The sequence below is a fragment of the Pseudophryne corroboree genome, chromosome 7 (genome assembly GCF_028390025.1).
Source record: "Pseudophryne corroboree isolate aPseCor3 chromosome 7, aPseCor3.hap2, whole genome shotgun sequence".
Lineage (NCBI taxonomy): Eukaryota > Metazoa > Chordata > Amphibia > Anura > Myobatrachidae > Pseudophryne > Pseudophryne corroboree.
Window position 1 is genome coordinate 121,781,940 of NC_086450.1, and position 19,783 is coordinate 121,801,722.

At 45.8% G+C, this 19,783-nt stretch overlaps 1 protein-coding gene across 6 annotated transcripts in view; it reads right to left on the reverse strand.

The window, feature by feature from the left end:
• LOC134944763 (sodium channel protein type 2 subunit alpha-like) overlaps positions 1-19,783 on the reverse strand; it is a 329,999-nt gene that overhangs the window by 107,354 nt on the left and 202,862 nt on the right. For 4 of the 6 annotated variants that reach the window (XM_063933609.1, XM_063933606.1, XM_063933604.1 and 1 more), the window contains 3 exons: positions 13,962-14,094; positions 13,065-13,306; positions 11,303-11,476 (listed from right to left, as the gene is read on the reverse strand). In XM_063933609.1, coding sequence (XP_063789679.1) covers positions 11,303-11,476; positions 13,065-13,306; positions 13,962-14,094 — 549 coding nt within the window. Of the gene's footprint in view, positions 1-11,302; positions 11,477-13,064; positions 13,307-13,961; positions 14,095-19,783 lie in introns of those variants that run through there. The other 2 variants (XM_063933605.1, XM_063933608.1) reach the window with 2 other exon arrangements.

Genomic DNA, 19,783 nt, shown 5'->3' on the forward strand with positions numbered 1-19,783 from the left:
ATTGGTAGCCACTAAAATTGCAATTTCTCAATATTGGAAATGACAGTTAGAAGCTGATTGGTTTGGACTTTGGGAGACATTTACTAAGCAGTGATAAGAGCGGAGAAGTGAGCCAGTGGAAAAGTTGCCCATGGCAACCAATCACCACTGAAGTAACATCTATAATTTGCATACTATAAAATGATACAGAGCTGCTGATTGGTTGATGGGGCAACTTCTACACTGGCTCACTTCTCTGCTCTTATCGCTGCTTAGTAAATGTCCCCCTTTATCTCTGTCCTAGCTTTGATTAATCTCCCCCAGATTAGTAATAAACTGTGTAAATTGTTCCAAACAGAATTAAAGTTGGCAGAATTGATGGGTTGATAATAGGCCAGAAAACTGGAATTTAATACCTACCGGTAATTCCTTTTCTAGTAGTCCGTAGTGGATACTGGGGAACTGTACTTTAGATCAGGTCCACTGGAGCCTGGCACTATAAAACCTTTATTGTGTGTATGTGTGTGCTGGCTCCTCCCCTCTATGCCCCTCCTACCAGACTCAGTCTAGGAAACTGTGCCCGAGGAGACGGACATACCACAAGAGAAGAAAACAGGTACAACAGAGGTGAGGCACTAAGCCAACACACAACCATAACTGAAAGGAGGGTGCTATCCAAAACAGGATAGCACCAACCCAACCAAGATAGCAAAGCTATCCCAAAAACAGAACGGGACTGCAACCAAATACTTACTCAGATAAGCAGGAATCGAAACACTGAGGCGGGCGCACAGTATCCACTACGGACTACGAGAAAAGGAGTTGCCGGTAGGTATTAAAAGTCTTATTTTCTCTTACGTCCTAGTGGATACTGGGGATCTGTACTTTAGTACCATGGGGAAGTCCCAAAGTTCCCAAATGGGTAGGAGAGTGCTGAGACCCCTGTAACACCGCCTGACCAAACTGAAGGTCATCCTTGGCCAAGGTGTTGAACCGATAGAACTTAACAAAAGTGTTGAACCAGACCAAGTAGCAGCTCGGTACAACTGTAAGGCCGAGACACCCCGGGCAGCCGCCCAAGAAGAGCCCACAGATCTCATTGAATGGGCCTGAACAGACGTCGGCAAAGGCAGAGCCGCCGAAGTATAAGCTTGTTGAATGGTCAACCTGCGCCAACGAGCAATTGATTGCTTAGAAGCCGGATGACCAATCTTGGTGGCATCATAAAAGACAAACAGCGAGTCAGATTTCCGATGATGAGCAGTCCATTTGACATAAATCTTCAGAGCCCTCACCACATCCAAGGACTCTGGACCAACGGAGGCGTCAGACAATACAGGAACCACAATGGGTTGATTCACATGAAAAGCTGACACCACTTTCAGCCAAAACTGAGGTTGGGTTCTGAGTTCCGCCCTGTCTTCATGAAAAATCAAATAAGTGCACTTACAGAATAAGGCCCCCAATTCAGAGACACGTCTGGCGGACGCCAATGCTAATAACATCACCATCTTTCAGGTGAGAAATTTTAACTCCAGCCTATATAAGAGTTCAAACCAGTCCGATTGAAGAAAAGACAGAACCACATTGAGATCCTATGGAGCCATGGGTGGTACAAAGGGCGGTTGCATGTGAAGAACACCTTTTACAAAAGTTTGTACTTCCAGCAACATGGCAAGCTGTTTCTGGAAGAAAATAGAGAGCGCCGAAATCTGGACTTTGATGGAACCTAAGCATAGTCCCATATCCACTCCCGCTTGCAGGAAAAGCAGAAAGCGACCCATTCTAAATTCCACAGGAGAAACCTTTCTACTTTCACACCAGGAAACATACTTTTACCAGATACGATGACAATGTTTAGACGTAAGCATCTTCCTGGCCTGGACCATTGTGGAAATAACCCGGAATGGAAGACCTTTTCTAGCTAGAATCTCCCTCTCAACTTCCAAGCCGTCAAATGTAGCCACGGTAAGTCTGGATAGACGAATGGTCCTTGTTGAAGAAGATCCTTTTGAAGAGGCAGAGGCCAGGGATCCTCCAGAGCCATGGTTAGGAGGTCCGAGTACCACGCCCGTTGAGGCCAATCCAGGGCAATTAGAATTGCTTGACTGCTTTCCCTTCTTAGTCTTTTTAAAACTGTTGGGATTAGCGGTAGAGGAGGGAACAGGTACACAAACAGGTACATCCATGGAGTCGTCAGCGCGTCCACTGCTACAGCCTGTGGATCCCTCTTTCTGGAACAGTAAGGGCCTAGCTTCTTGTTGAGACGAGAAGCCTTCATATCTATCTGCGGATGGCCCCACCGGTGAATTAACTGTTGAAACACCTGGGGATGTAGGACCCATTCCCCCGGAAGGAGGTCGTGTCTGCTGAGGAAGTCCGCTTCCCAGTTGTCTACTCCTGGAATGAATATGGCTGATATGGCCCTTGCGTTGGCCTTCGCCCAGACGAGTATTCTTGACACTTCTCGCATTGCTGCTCTGCTTTTTGTTCCCCCTTGTTGGTTTATGTACGCCACCGCCGTGGCGTTGTCCGATTGGACCTGGATCGTCTGATCCTTCAGGAGATGGGAAGTTTACAGAAGAGCATTATAAATTGTCCTGAGTTCCAGGATGTTTAGCTGTAGAGCAGATTCCTGAACTGACCATATCCCCTGTAACTGGGCCCCTTGGGTCACAGCTCCCCAACCCCCGGAGGCTGGCATCCGTTGTCAGTAGAATCCACGAGTGGATATTGAAATTCCTGCCTTCTGTCAGGTGAGGAACTTGTAGCCACCATAACAGAGAAATCCGGGCTTTTGGAGATAAGGTCACTTCCTGATGCATGTGAAGGTGAGACCCCGACCATTTGCCCAGCAGATCCAGCTGAAATGGCCGGGCATGAAATCTGCCGTATTGGATTGCCTCATAAGCAGCAACCATCCTGCCCAGCAAGCATATGCAAAGATGTATGGATACCTTGCGAGGACGGAGCACTGAGCGAACTATAGCCTGGATAGCGAGGGCCTTGTCCATTGGAAGAAACACCTTCTGAGACACCGTATCCAGTATCATTCCCAGGAACTGAAGACGTTGGGTCGGTTCCAGGTGAGATTTCTGGAAATTTAGGATCCACCCATGATCCGTAAGCAAGCAACTCGTCAGATCGATGCTGTGCAACAGATGCTCCCTGGACATAGCCTTTATCAGAAGATCATCCAAGTAGGGGACTATGTTGATTCCCATCATGCGCAGTTACAGCATCATCTCCGCCATGACCTTGGTGAAGACCCTCGGAGCTGTGGACAGGCCAAAGGGCAAAGCCTGAAACTGGAAATGGTCATCCAAGATGGCGAACCCGAGGTAAGCATGATGAGGGGGCCACATGAGAATGTGCAGTTAAGCATACTTGACATCTAGGGATACCAGGGATACCCCCTCCTCCAGACCAGACACCATTCCATTCAGAATTTGAACACCCTCAGATATGGGTTTAGAGACTTCAGGTTCAAGATGGGTCGCACCGAACCGTCTGGTTTTGGAACAGCAAAAAGACCGGAGTAAAAACCCCTGTTGTGTAATAGATGAGGTACTGGAACCACCACCCCTGTCCACAAAAGTTTTTGAATAGCCTTTTGCAAGGTAACTTTTGCTGCGGGTAAAACTGGCAAGCCCGATTTGAAAAATCTGTGAGGAAGTGCTTGAAATTCCAGCCGGGATCCCTGGGAAATGAGATCCCTCACCCAAGGACCCCGGCAGGACTTCACCCACACGTGAGCGAAGTGTTGAAGGCGAGCACCCACATGAAAGTCGCCTTGCTGATGGGGCCAACCGCCACGCGGAAGACTAAACGGCAGGGGATCCGGTGGTCTGGTCCAGGGAGGCAGCAGCTGCAGGTTTACGGGACTTACCACGAGATCCTCTGGGAGTGGTGGATGCCCCTTGGCCCCTGCCTCTGAACCTTGCCACATGAAAGGACTGCTAGGAGGGTCTTATGTAAGAACATCTAGCAGGTGGCACAGCCGACGGCAGGTAGGTAGACTTACCCGCCGTTGCCTGGGAGATCCATTTATTTAATTTGTCTCCAAACAAGGCATCACCTGTAAAGGGAAGATTTTCTACATCCTTTTTGGAATCAGCGTCCGCTGACCATTGACGCAACCACAGAGCTCTGCGTGGCGAAACAGCCATAGCAGTAGTTCAGCCATTTATCTTACACAATTATTTTATAGCCTCACTCATGAAATTTGCAGCATCCTGTATATGTTGCAGCAGAGTAATGACCTCATCCCGGGGCAGAGAGTCTAAACCATCAATAACAGTATCAGACCACTTAACTACGGCCCTGGAAATCCACCCACAAACAATTGTGGGGCGTTGTGCTACGCCTGCTGCCGTATATATTGCCTTGATAGTGGTCTCAATTTTACGGTCAGCAGGCTCTTTTAGGGATATTGCCCCTGGCACCCACAGTACTAATTTCTTAGACAGTCTGGATACAGACGGATCGACTGACGGGTTTTTTTTCCATACTTTCCTGTCCTCTGCTGGAAGGGGAAAAGTAGCTAAAAACCTCTGAAGAATTTTAAATGTCTTATCAGGGTTTAACCATGCCTCCCTGGCCAGAGAATTTAATTCTTTAGACACAGGAAAGGTGACCGAGGTCTTTGGTCTAACATTAAAGTACAACTTCTCATTTGGTTCTGCGTACTGATCCTGTATGTGAAGAACCTCTCTAACAGCATAAATGAGGGCCTCCACCCCAGAGGACAGAGAGCTGTCCTCATCCATATCATCATCATCCACATCAGGCTGATCAGAATCAGACTGGAGCACCTGTGGCAGTGAGCATTTATTTGAAACCAACAGGGGGGTACTGAGAAGCCTTCCTGGTATCTGCTTCTTTAGCCATACAATCAATAGACTGTTTCAACACCTGTCTCTCCTTTTTAGCTGCAACTAATTCTGAATTTACATTCTTAATCATGCATTTAAAATGATCTAACCAGTCAGGTGCCAGTGAACTGTGTCCCTGTGGAGATACGGAACACTGTTCACACATGAGGGACCCCGCTGATGAAGGGGTAGAGTTACAAGCAGCACACATAACTATGTCCACAGATATATGTACACAACAGTAATACAGCGCAGCTCACTGAAACACCTGGGAGCATAGAGGGGAGGAGCCAGCAAACACATACACACACTAAAGGTTTTAAAGTGCCAGGCTCCAGTGGACCCGATCTATACCCCCATGGTACTAAAGTACAGATCCCCAGTATCCACTAGGACGTAAGAGAAAAAAACATAACTCAAATCAAAAGAAGAATGTTACATGTTATAGAACACATGACCTAATAAAGAAGCACAACCATGTAAAAATAAGAATTTACTTACCGATAATTCTATTTCTCATAGTCCGTAGTGGATGCTCTGGACTCCGTCAGGACCATGGGGAATAGCGGGCTCCGCAGGAGACAGGGCACATCTAAAAAAGCTTTAAGGTCACATGGTGCGTACTGGCTCCTCCCCCTATGACCCTCCTCCAAGCCTCAGTTAGGTACTGTGCCCGGACGAGCGTACACAATAAGGAAGGATCTTGAATCCCGGGTAAGACTCATACCAGCCACACTAATCACACCGTACAACTGGTGATCTGAACCCAGTTAACAGTATGATAACAAAACGAAGTAGCCTCTGAAAAGATGGCTCACAACAACAGTAATAACCCGATTTTGTAACAATAACTATGTACAAGCATTGCAGACAATCCGCACTTGGGATGGGCGCCCAGCATCCACTACGGACTATGAGAAATAGAATTATCGGTAAGTAAATTCTTATTTTCTCTAACGTCCTAGTGGATGCTGGGGACTCCGTCAGGACCATGGGGATTATACCAAAGCTCCCAAACGGGCGGGAGAGTGCGGATGACTCTACAGCACCGAATGAGAGAACTCCAGGTCCTCTTTAGCCAGAGTATCAAATTTGTAAAATTTTACAAACGTGTTCTCCCCTGACCACGTAGCTGCTCGGCAAAGTTGTAATGCCGAGACTCCTCGGGCAGCCGCCCAGGATGAGCCCACTTTCCTTGTGGAATGGGCCTTTACAGATTTAGGCTGTGGCAGGCCTGCCACAGAATGTGCAAGTTGGATTGTACTACATATCCAACGTGCAATCGTCTGTTTAGACACAGGAGCACCCAACTTGTTGGGTGCATACAATGTAAACAACAAGTCAGTTTTTCTGACTCCAGCTGTCCTTGAAATATATATTTTTAATGCTCTGACAACGTCCAGTAACTTGGAGTCCTCCAAGTCGCTAGTAGCCGCAGGCACCACAATAGGCTGGTTTAAGTGAAATGCCGAAACCACCTTAGGGAGAAATTGAGGACGTGTCCTCAATTCTGCCCTGTCCGAATGGAATATCAGATATGGGCTCTTGTATGACAAAGCTGCCAACTCTGAAACTCTCCTGGCAGAAGCCAGGGCCAACAGCATGGTTACCTTCCATGTAAGGTATTTTAATTCTACCGATTTTAACGGCTCAAACCAATGAGATTTGAGAAAATTTAGAACCACGTTCAAATCCCACGGTGCCACTGGAGGCACTATTGGGGGTTGTATATGTAGTACACCTTTGACAAAAGTTTGTACTTCAGGCACTGACGCCAATTCCTTCTGGAAGAAAATTGATAAGGCCGAAATTTGAACTTTAATAGACCCCAATTTTAGGCCCATAGACAATCCTGCTTGCAGGAAATGTAAGAATCGACCCAATTGAAATTCTTCCGTTGGAGCCTTCTTGGCCTCACACCACGCAACATATTTTCGCCAAATGCGGTGATAATGTTGTACAGTCACTTCCTTCCTAGCCTTAATCAAGGTAGGAATAACTTCCTCTGGAATGCCCTTTTCTTTTAGAATCCGGCGTTCAACCGCCATGCCGTCAAACGCAGACGCGGTAAGTCTTGGAACATACAAGGTCCCTGCTGAAGCAGATCCCTTCTTAGAGGTAGAGGCCACGGATCCTCCGTGAGCATCTCTTGAAGTTCCGGATACCAAGTTCTCCTTGGCCAGTCCGGAGCCACCAGTATCGTTCTTACTCCTCTTTTCCGTATAATTCTCAGTACCTTTGGTATGAGAGGCAGAGGAGGGAACACATACACTGATTGGTACACCCACGGTGTTACCAGAGCGTCCACAGCTATTGCCTGAGGGTCTCTTGACCTGGCGCAATACCTGTCCAATTTTTTGTTGAGGCGAGACGCCATCATGTCTACCTTTGGTTTTTCCCAACGGTTCACAATCATGTGGAAAACTTCTGGATGAAGTCCCCACTCTCCCGGGTGAAGGTCGTGTCTGCTGAGGAAATCTGCTTCCCAGTTGTCCACTCCCGGGATGAACACTGCTGACAGTGCTATGACATGATTCTCCGCCCAGCGCAGAATCCTTGCCGCTTCTGCCATTGCACTCCTGCTTCTCGTGCCGCCTTGTCGGTTCACGTGGGCGACTGCCGTGATGTTGTCGGACTGGATCAATACCGGCTGACCCTGAAGCAGCGGTTTTGCCAGACTTAGAGCATTGTAGATCGCTCTTAGCTCCAGTATATTTATGTGAAGAGACGTCTCCAGGTTTGACCACACGCCCTGGAAGTTTCTTCCCTTTGTGACTGCTCCCCAACCTCGTAGGCTGGCATCCGTAGTCACCAGGACCCAGTCCTGTATGCCGAATCTGCGGCCCACTAACAGATGGGCAGTCTGCAGCCACCACAGGAGAGACAACCTTGTTCTTGGTGACAGTGCTATCCGCTGATGCATGTGCAGATGTGATCCGGACCATTTGTCCAGCAGATCCCACTGAAATGTCCGTGCATGGAATCTGCCGAATGGAATCGCTTCGTACGAAGCCACCATCTTTCCCAGGACTCTTGTGCATTGATGTACTGACACCGTTCCTGGTTTTAGGAGGTTCCTGACAAGTTTGGATAACTCCCTTGCTTTCTCCTCCGGGAGAAACACCTTTTTCTGAACCGTGTCCAGAATCATTCCCAGGAACAGCAGACGAGTTGTCGGGGTCAATTGAGATTTTGGAAGATTCAGAATCCACCCGTGTTGCTGAAGCACTACCTGGGTTAGTGCTACACCGACTTCCAGCTGTTCTCTGGACTTTGCCCTTATCAGGAGATCGTCCAAGTAAGGGATAATTAATACGCCTTTTCTTCGTAGAAGAACCATCATTTCGGTCATTACCTTGGTAAAGACCCGAGGGGCCGTGGACAAACCAAACGGCATCGTTTGAAACTGATAATGACAGTCTTGTATCACGAACCTGAGATACCCTTGGTGTGAGGGGTAAATTGGGACATGCAGATAAGCATCCTTTATGTCCAGGGACACCATGAAGTCCCTTTCTTCCAGATTCGCTATCACTGCTCTGAGTGACTCCATCTTGAACTTGAATTTCTGTATGTACAGGTTCAAGGATTTCAGATTTAGAATAGGTCTTACCGAACCGTCCGGCTTCGGTACCACAAATAGTGTGGAATAATACCCCTTTCCCTGTTGTAGGAGGGGTACCTTGACTATCACCTGCTGAGAATACAGCTTGTGAATGGCTTCCAAAACCGACGTCCTTTCTGAGGGAGACGTTGGTAAAGCAGACTTTAGGAACCGGCGAGGGGGAAACCTTTCGAACTCCAGCATGTAACCCTGAGATATTATCTGCAGGACCCACGGGTCCACTTGTGAGTGAGCCCATTGATTGCTGAAAATCTTGAGTCGACCCCCCACCGTTCCTGGGTCCGCTTGTAAAGCCCCAGCGTCATGCTGATGGCTTTGTAGAAGCCGGGGCGGGCTTCTGTTCCTGGGCAGGGGCTGCGTGCTGCCCTTTCTTACCCTTTCCTCTGCCTCTCGGCAGATAAGACTGTCCTTTTGGTCGCTTTTTATAGGAGCGAAAGGACTGCGGCTGAAAAGACGGTGTCTTTTTCTGTTGTGAAGGGGTCTGAGGTAAAAAGGTGGATTTGCCGGCAGTTGCCGTGGTCACCAGGTCCGAAAGACCGACCCCAAACAATTCTTCTCCTTTATATGGCAATACTTCCATATGCCTCTTGGAATCCGCATCACCTGACCACTGTCGCGTCCATAAACTTCTTCTAGCAGATATGGACATCGCGTTTACTCTTGATGCTAGAGTACAAACATCCCTCTGAGCATCTCGCATATAAAGAAAAGCATCCTTTAATTGCTCTAGAGTCAATAAAATACTGTCCCTATCCAGGGTCTCAATATTTTCAGTCAGAGAATCCAACCACACTACCCCAGCACTGCACATCCAGGCTGAGGCTATTGCCGGTCGCAGTATAACACCCGTATGTGTGTATATACTCTTCAGTGTAGTTTCCAGCCTCCTATCTGCTGGATCCTTGAGGGCGGCCGTATCAGGAGACGGCAACGCCACTTGCTTTGATAAACGTGTGAGCGCCTTATCCACCTTAGGGGGTGTTTCCCAGCGCGCCCTAACCTCTGGTGGGAAAGGGTATAATGCCAACAACTTCTTTGAAATTAGCATTTTTCTATCGGGGGTAACCCACGCTTCATCACACACATCATTCAATTCCTCTGATTCTGGGAAAAATACAGGTAGTTTTTTCACCCCCCACATAATACCCCTTTTTGAGGTACCAGCAGTATCAGAGATCTGTAACGCCTCCTTCATTGCCGTGATCATATAACGTGTGGCCCTATTGGAAAATACGTTTGTTTCTTCACCGTCGACACTAGATTCATCTGTGTCGGTACCCGTGTCGACTGACTGAGGTAAAGGACGTTTTACAGCCCCTGACGGTGTCTGAGACGCCTGAACCGGTACTAACTGGTTTGCCGGGCGTCTTATTTCGTCAACTGACTTTTGCAGTGTGCTGACATTATCACGTAATTCCATAACTAAAGCCATCCATTCCGGTGTCGACTCCCTAGGGGGTGACATTACCATCATCGGCAATTGCTCTGCCTCCACACCAACATCGTCCTCATACATGTCGACACACACGTACCGACACACAGCAGCCACACAGGGAATGCTCTAATCGAAGACAGGACCCCTTAGCCCTTTGGGGAGACAGAGGGAGAGTTTGCCAGCACACACCAAAAGCGCTATAAATGTATAAAAACAACCCTAGAAGGTGTTGTTTACTATATATGCGCTCTTAATATATAAATATTGCCAATTTATGCCCCCCTTCTCTTTGTTACCCTGTTTCTGTAGTGCAGTGCAGGGGAGAGTCCTGGGAGCCTTCCTCACCAGCGGAGCTGAGCAGGAAAATGGCGCTGAGTGCTGAGGAGAATAAGCTCCGCCCCTTTTTCGGCGGGATTTTTCTCCCGGTTTTTAAGAAACTGGCCTGGGTCAAAATACATACATATAGCCTTAATGGGTATATGTGATGTATTTCTTTTGCCACTAAAGGTAATTATATTGCTGCCCAGGGCGCCCCCAGCAGCGCCCTGCACCCTCCGTGACTGAGTCAGTGAGCCGTGTGACAACAATGGCGCACAGCTGCAGTGCTGTGCGCTACCTTCATGAAGACTGTGGAGTCTTCTGCCGCCTGTTTTCCGGACCTCCGTTCTGCCGTCTCTTCAGCGTCTGTAAGGGGGATCGGCGGCGCGGCTCCGGGACGAACCCCAGGCTTACCTGTGTTCCGACTCCCTCTGGAGCTAAGTGTCCAGTAGCCTAAGACTCCAATCCATCCTGCACGCAGGTGAGTTGGAAATCTCTCCCCTAAGTCCCTCGATGCAGTGATCCTGTTGCCAGCAGGAATCACTGAGATTGAAACCTAAAAAAAAACTTTTCTAAACAGCTCTTTAAGAGAGCCACCTAGATTGCACCCTCTCGGACGGGCACAAAAACCTAACTGAGGCTTGGAGGAGGGTCATAGGGGGAGGAGCCAGTACGCACCATGTGACCTAAAAGCTTTTTTAGATGTGCCCTGTCTCCTGCGGAGCCCGCTATTCCCCATGGTCCTGACGGAGTCCCCAGCATCCACTAGGACGTTAGAGAAACAATAAATATTGAATATGTACATATATACGATGACTGTAATTATAGGAACCTAATTCAACCACAAATAAAAGGGCAAAGCAAAATGTGAGGCTTTTCAGGCTTCTATAGTAGAAAAAAGTCTAGATACCCACTATATAGTCTGTTTTTTTTTTTCTTCCTCCACTTTCATATTGTATTTGTTACTCGGTGTAGTTAACCCCTTTCTGCAATGTATATAAAGTAAACAAAGCTATTACATTCTAAACCTACAAATATTCAAAACCAATGATATTATACATCTTAAATTACCAATCTAAAGGATCGAAGAACAGTGAATCCTCCTGTTGTGGAAAGCCCAAGTTCCATTAAACTAAGACTCACAATAATTCCATCAAAGATATTCCAGCCTTCCTGGAAATAATAATATGGATGCAACGCGATCAGCTTAAAAAACATTTCTGCTGTAAAGATTCCGGTAAAAACCTAGAAATGCAATAGAAAGTGCAGTTTACATCATTGAATCTTTAAAAGTCTATGCTTTTACTGTACATGGCTAAAACAACATATCTATCATGAACGTGCATAAACATTTTTACAATACATCAAGGTTGCATTTAGGAGGATATTCAAAAAGGATCAAAGTGGTGTATTCATGTAGCTTCTTCCACAAACAGATGATATTGGTGTTTTTCTGCCAATTTATAATATCTTGTAAACTATTCTGCAAACATTGGCTTGGTTTACCACGATTTATCATATTCTCCCAAATACCTCCGGGGTAGGAAGGGAGGAGGGGGGTTTATAACTGAAGCCAAAGGTACAACTGTCAATGCACTGTAGCAAGAAAAAAACATCCCTTTTGGAGTTTTTTTATTGTTTACATGTGTTAGTACTCTATTTTGCAGTTGTTATTTTTTAATACTGTAAATATATTTCCTTATGATAAAAAAAATTTGGTTGTATTTGTTGTTAAATAAAATGGGTGTGGTATGCAAGACCTACATGCATTAGGTCTACAGTCATTAGGTCGAACCCATATGGTCAACAGACAAAAGGTCGACACGGGAAAACAGTCGACATATGAAAGGTCAACATTGGAAAAGGTCGACATGGACAAAAGGTCAACAGGGTCAAAAGGTTGACATGACAATGGTTGACACACACTTTTTGTGCATTTTTGGGGTTAGTGTGGATAGTTTTTTAATCTGGGGCCATTATTTGTTGAAATGCGCCCACTTGCGAACTTGCTTCGCTCGCCACTCTTCAGGCACTGTGTATTACTATGTTACTAAAGGCTATGATTTCTGACATGGATAGTCAAGGATGGAAAATGTCCAAAAACATGAAAAAAGCCTCATAAAAAGTGTGTCGACCATATGTGTGTCAACCATGGTCATGTTGACCATATGAACCTGTTGACCTATTGAACCTGACAACCTTTTCTAGTGTTAACCTTTCATATGTTGACCTTTTCTCCATGTCGACCTTTTGTCTGTCAAACATATGGGGTCGACCTAATGCATGTTGACCCATGTTCCAGATCCCAAATAAAATAGTTGTTAGTGCCTCCTCATTATCAATTTTCTTCTATTATTTTTTTATGCTGCTGAAAACCATGGGGAAAGTTGAACAGTCTGGTTATGTAGAATTCCACTTTAGAATTGAAGGATTTCAATCAATGTTAAATCAGCAAAATGAGGTTGATGGTTTTAGGTGCTGAAAACGGCAGAGAAAAGATTAAGTTCCACTTTTTATCCTTTTAAAATAAGCCTCATAGAGTGTGCTGCCATAGACCACACTGGTTATACTGTACATGCTAGAAATGAGTCAATATGCACCGCATGCTCATGCAATGCCGATCAACAACCCGCCCTTCGCTGTTTCATCGGATAACTGTGTGGATTTCACAGAGATACCAACAAAGTAAGAGACAAAAGAAAATCAGTAATAACATAATGTGCTAATACTGTATACATGAGTACTGTACATTGTGTTTTATCTTTATTATTTATTTATTTAGGGATTATTAAATGAGTTAATTGTTGATTAATAAAATATTCGGAGAACCCACCAGATTTCCGACAGAAAGCACATTAATGAAATCCTTAGTCATGTGGGCATGCTCCATGGCCATGAAAATAGTGTTTAGAACAATGCAGATGGTAATTGCCAGGTCTACAAATGGGTCCATCACAATCAGTTTTACAATGTCTTTAATTCTCAGCCAGAGATCACTGCAGTCCCAGATTAGAAAACACTTAGCAAATTTATACCAGCATGGAGGGCACTTCTGTTGTCTTGACTCTTCAAGTTCTGAAAAGAAACAAAACAATCTTGAAAATATTGTGTACATTTGATTAGTAAGCAGTTTGCTCTACTTTATAATAGCTCAGCCCCTGACATCACCAACAAGCACTAGGGTACAGTAACAGGAAGATGGACATGGCCTACAAAAGCTGTAAACGGGAGCCATAGATCTTCCTCAGACTTGAGCCCTGGTGACAGCCCTGTTACAGTACTTACAACTGTGGCTAATACAGCAATCTGTTTTTCTCATATTTATATCATGCCTGACAACTTTTTAGGACTCGGAGCCTGGAGAGGAGTTACTGCAAGGAACTCTGGGGCTGGGGCTTTCACATCATTAGCCCTTGCCCCATATTGACAAAATGCCACAATTTATGGGCCCTCAGGGAAGAGGCAGAGCTAAAATGATGCAAATTCATGACATTTAGCCCCACCCCTCAAACTGAGCTGCGATTCCCGCTGTTATCCCATCACCATCTTGCCCACTGCACCAGGAAGTGGGTGGAATGCGGGAGATCCGGACACTTTTCTGTGGGTGCAGGGGACTATCCAAAAATGAGTCTCCCGCAAGTTCTGGGAGAGTGAGTAAGTATGGATTTGTTTTGCACTAGGATACTATAGTTGTTGTTTTTTTGTCAATGTTACTTTATCAGCTTCCTACCTTCCATTGTATTTGTTAGGATAGTAGCAATGCTTAAAGCTCTTTGTCTCACAGTTGGATCTTCCAGCATATCCATGGAGATTTTGTATGAACTTAGTCTTCTTCTGTTTGCTTCTGTCTCTGTAGTAGTGCCCTAGAACCCAAAGGGCACATAGTCATTCAAACTGTTGTCATCACACACACGATGAGGCTCATTCAGAGTTGGACGCATCAGCACAGGCCTAACTTGCCTGCCGCAAGAAAAGAGCATTTATCATATGACATCTGCCATTCAAAATAAACAAATCATCATGCCCACAGGAAGACATTTTTAAAAAGGGTTCTGGATGATAGATCGACAGTAATTAGGTCGACAGTCAATAGGTCAACCCCATATGGTTGACATGCCTTAGTTTGACAAGTATAAAAGGTCAACATGGTCAAAAGGTCGACAGTGCTTAAGTCAACAGGTTCAAAATGTCGACAGGTTCAAATGTTCAACATTACAAAGGTCAACAGACATTGTCGATGCAAGTTTTTTCCTTTTTTTTTCCCTATTTCAACCTTTTCATACCATCCACGTGGACTACACTTGGGAATAGTAACCTTGCCTGTAGTGTGGTGAATGAAGAGAGCAACATGAGGGGATATGGTACACTAATTGGGTTTACATGTGGTTTAACACATGACACTCAAAAAACAAACAAAATTGTGTCAACCTTTTTTGTGATGACCATTTCCATGTTGACCTTTTGCTTGTATTGACCTTTGGTACCTGTCAATCTTTTCAAGTGTCTACCTTTTACATGTCGACCTTTAAACCCTGTCAACCATATTGACTGTCGGCCAAATTCTGGTCGACCCAATGATCCACACCCGTTTAGAAAGCATAGAGACGCATTTTAAGCATATACCAGAGACACCATTTATCATCATTAAAAAAAAAGCTTTAAATAAATAATAATAATAAAGCCCCACAGCATGCTCCCCATCCCCCACAACTCCATAAAGTAAAGTCAATCAACACCTGGATTGATTACTGCAACTGACACTGACCTAAGTCATACAATAACAGAGCATTCCACAGCATTGTTAGATTCGGCATTCAATCAAGCTGCAGTGAGGTTCATTGATACATTAAAGTTCACTGGTAAAATGTATAATTGAACCCCGCTGTATCAAGAAAATTCACTGGCGTTAATCCACACACAGGTCTAACCATTACCAACTAAAATAAAGTGACTCTCATTATATTGGTTAGGTACTAGTCTGCTTCTTGGCCTGACATCTGTGATGGGGCTCCACAAGGACAGGTAAGTGGCATCCATACGTTTCTATAGTTTTCTACTTATGGATTTGAAGAGGATCAAAATATATTTTGCATCTTTATTGCAAAATAAAATATTTCTCTTTGCTCCATGTATAGGTCACCCACAACTGATATGCCTACTGACAGGAGTAACAGCAGTTGCCTTAATCTCTAAAGTACTGTATGTAGTCAAAATACACCTTTTACTATATCCAGCCACTTCTTACCTGTCATACCTGTTTTACCCTCATTTCCCCTGTCCTTGCATAAGGATCTGCGAAGGAACGCTAAGCAAAAGTCTTCATACATATAAAGGGTCATGCAATCTTGGTGCACATGTTCAATATGAAAATGCATATCTTTCACTAAAAATAAATTTGCGTCCAACTGTAAATGACCCCCTACTTGTTTCTATAATACATTTCCCTAATGCATACTCAGATTTTTTTTATGTAGTAACAGCTTGTTATGTAGTGCTGTATACTATGTTTGATTGCCATAATAAATAATTCATATAGTTAATTCATAATGTAAAAAAAAATAGGATTTTTATTACCTACCGGTAAATACTTTTCTCTTAGTCCGTAGAGGATACTGGGGTCCATATTAGTACCATGGGGTAATGACGGGTCCACTAGGAGCCTTGGGCACTTTAAGAAATCAATAGTGTGCACTGGCTCCTCCCTCTATGCCCCTCCTACCAGACTCAGTCTAGAAACTGTGCCCGAGGAGACGGACATATCCTGAGGAAGGATGTAACAGAACAGTGGTTAGATTTGAACCAGCGCACACAAACAAGAGGAAAGCCATACTAACCAAACATGAACAGGAACAGCAACCGCTGAACCAACAAGAATACTTAAGAAAGTAACAGTGCAGGAACACGAAGCACTGGGTGGACGCCCAGTATCCTCTACGGACTACGAGAAGAGGATTTACCAGTAGGTAATCAAAATCCTATTTTCTCTTACGTCCTAAAGGATACTGGGGTCCACATTAGTACCATGGGGATGTACCAAAGCTCCCAAATCGGGTGGGAGAGTGCTGAGGTTCCTGCAGAATGGATTGACCAAATGGAAGGTCCTCAGAGACCAAAGTATCGAACTTGTAGAACTTAGCAAACATGTTCGAACCTAACCAAGTAGCTGCTCGGCAGAGCTGTAAAGCCGAGACACCCTGGTCAGCCGCCCAGGAAGAATCCACCGATTTGGTAGAGTGGGCATGTACTTTAGAAACTGGCAATCCTGCCGTATAATAAGCCTGCTGAATAGTACACCTGATCCAGCGAGCAATAGACTGCTTCGAAGCAGGACACCCAATTTTCTTGGAATCATAGAGAACAAACAGCGAGTCAGATTTTCTGTGACGGGCTGTCCGCTTCACATAGACCCTCAAAACCCTCACAACGTCCAAGGACTTTGAGGAAGCAGAGGTGTCTGTAAGCACCGGAACCACAATAGGTTGGTTGATATGAAACGCAGACACCACCTTAGGAAGAAATTGCTGACGTGTTCTGAATTCAGCTCTATCTTCATGAAAAATCAAATAGGGGCTTTTGTGAGATAACGCCCCCAGTTCCGACACATGCCTTGCTGAAGCTAAGGCCAACAGTGTAACGGTCTACCACGTAAGAAACTTTACGTCAAACTCCTGTAAAGGCTCAAACTATTCTGACTGTAGAAACTGCAACACCACGTTGAGATCCCAAGCTGTCATGGGAGGCACAAAGGGCGGTCGGATGTGCAGAACACCCTTCAAGAACGTCTGAGCCTCAGGGAGGGAAGCCAATTGTTTCTTGAAGAAAATGGATAAGGCTGAAATCTGGACTTTCAAGGAACCCAAACATAGGCCCACATCCACACCTGACTATAGAAAAAGGAGAAAATGTCCCAGCTGAAATTCCACTGGAGGAAATTTCCTGTTTTCATACCACAAGACATATTTTTTCCTGGCTTGGATCAGGGTTGGAATAACCTTGTCCGGGATCCCTTTCCAGGCTAGAATCTGACGCTCAACCTCCAGGCCGTAAAACGTAACCATGTTAAGTCTTGATAGACGAACGGTCCCTGTTGTAGAAGATCCTCGCGATGACGCAGAGGCCATGGGTCCTCTAAGAGCATCTCCAGTAGATCTGCGTACCGGCCCTTCATGGCCAGTCTGGAGCAATGAGAATTGCTTGAACCATTTCCCTTTTTATTCATTTGAGAACTCTTGGGATCAATGGAAGAGGTGGAAATACGTAAACCATCTGGTAGACCCATGGTGTCACCAGAGTGTCCACCACCACTGCTTGTGGGTCCCTCGACCTGGAACAATACCACTTGAGCTTCTTGTTGAGACGAGAGGCCATCATGTCTATTTGTGGAATCCCCCACCGACATGTCAAGGACTCGAACACCTGCGGGTGAAGGCCCCACTCTCCTGGGTGGAGTTCGAGTCTGCTGAGGAAGTCTGCTTCCCAGTTGTCTACTCCCGGAATGAAGATTGCCGACAGCGCCACAGCGCGTCTTTCTGCCCAGAGGAGAATTCTTGTTATCTCTGACATTGCTGCTCTGCTCTTTATTCTGCCCTGTCAGTTTATGTACATTACTGCTGTCATATTGTCCGACTGAACTTGAATGGCGTGATCTTGAAGAAGATGCGATGCTTGTTGAAGGGCGTTGTATATGGCCCTTAGCTCCAGAAAGTTGATCGGAAGAATGGTTTTCTGACTTGACCATTTTCCTTGGAACTGTTCCCCCTGGGTAACTGCTCCCCAACCTCTGAGGCTTGCATCTGTGGTTAGCAGAATCCAATTTTGAATCCTGAACCTTTGACCCTCGGTCAGGTGAGAAGTCTGAAGCCACAACAGAAGAGAAATCCTGGCTTTTGGCGACAGATGTATCCTCTGGTGCATGTGAAGATGTGATCCGGACCATTTGTCCAACAGATCCAGCTGGAAGGGCCTTGCGTGAAACCTTCCATACTGCAGAGCCTTGTAAGAGGCTACCATCTTCCCCAGAAGGCGAATGCATAGATGCACCGATATCCGGACTGGTTTTAGAACATCCCGCACCATCTACTGAATTACCAATGCCTTCTCCAATGGAAGGAATACCTTCTGTGCCTCCGTATCTAGTATCATCCCCAGGAACGGAAGCCTCCATGTTGGTTCCAGGTGGGATTTTGGCAGGTTCAAAATCCACCCATGATCCTGGAGTAATCGGGTTGAGAGGGCAATGCTGTCCAACAACCTCTCCCTGAATGGTGCTTTGAATGGTGCTTTTATGAGCAGGTCATCCAGGTACAGTATTATGTTCACTCCCTGCCTGCGGAGAAACATCATCTCTGCCATTACCTTGGTGAACACCCTCGGTGCCGTGTAGAGGCCAAATGAGAGTCCTGTAGTGCAAACCGTAGGTAAGCCTGATGAGGCGGCCAAATTGGAATATGAAGGTACGCATCCTTGATGTCCAGAGATACCAGAAATTCTCCCTCCTCCAGACCTGAGATCACTGCTCTCAGAGACTCCATCTTGAACTTGAACACCCTTAAATACGGGTTCATTGACTTGAGGTTTAAAATGGGCCTTACTGAACCGTCCGGTTTCGGTACCACAAACAGGATGGAGTAATAACCCTTATTTTGTAGTTGAAGTGGAACTGAGACAATGAACTGAGATTGTACCAGCTGCTGGATTGCTCCCTGCAAAATCAGAACTGCCTCTGGAGAATCTGGTAAGCCTGATTTGAAGAATATGTGAGGTGGGAGTTCCTGAAACTCCAGTCTGTACCCCTGGGCGATAAGGTCTTTGACCCAGGGATAATGGCATGATGTTGCTCAAATGTGACTGAAATAACGTAACCGGGCTCCCACCTGCCTGTCTTCCAGGCAGTGTGGTCCACCGTCATGCTGAAGGCTTTGAGGAAGCAAAATCGGAGGTCTGTTCCTGAGAACCTGCAGCTGCTGGTTTTCTGGGCTTACCTCTATTACCTTTGAAGCAGGGACGGGCAGTCAGGGGAGGCAGTGCCTCCCCTGTCATAATGATTAAAAAAATACTAAGAAGATACTTATGATACAGAATATCTTCTTAGTATTATTTTAATAATTAATCCTTTATCATTTATATTATTTTTCAATGTATAAACAGTTATTGATGTATGTTGGAGGCACTGCTCTTGGTGCCTCCCGATGTCAGTGTGAATGGGCCAAAAGCGGGGGGCGGGGCCAAGCATTGTGCAGCAAAAACTCATGAAGAAAAACCCTGTAAGCGGCACCTAACAGCAGTGCCTCTTTGACAGGGGCGTGCTTTCAGCTCATATGAAAGCACGCCCCTGTCCCTGATCTTATGTGATTGGATACTGAGCTCTGGGGGCTGTGATGTGAACTGCTGAGGCTTCTCTTCCCAGCCACCACCATGTGTTGTGTGCTGAGCAGTGCAGGGGAACAGGCAGCCCTCCTCCTTGGCTCCAGACTCCGGACTTCAAGAAAGCACAGGTGCCACCAGTACACAGGTAGCAGCTTCCACCTATACCATGGGAGTGGGGCAGGCAGA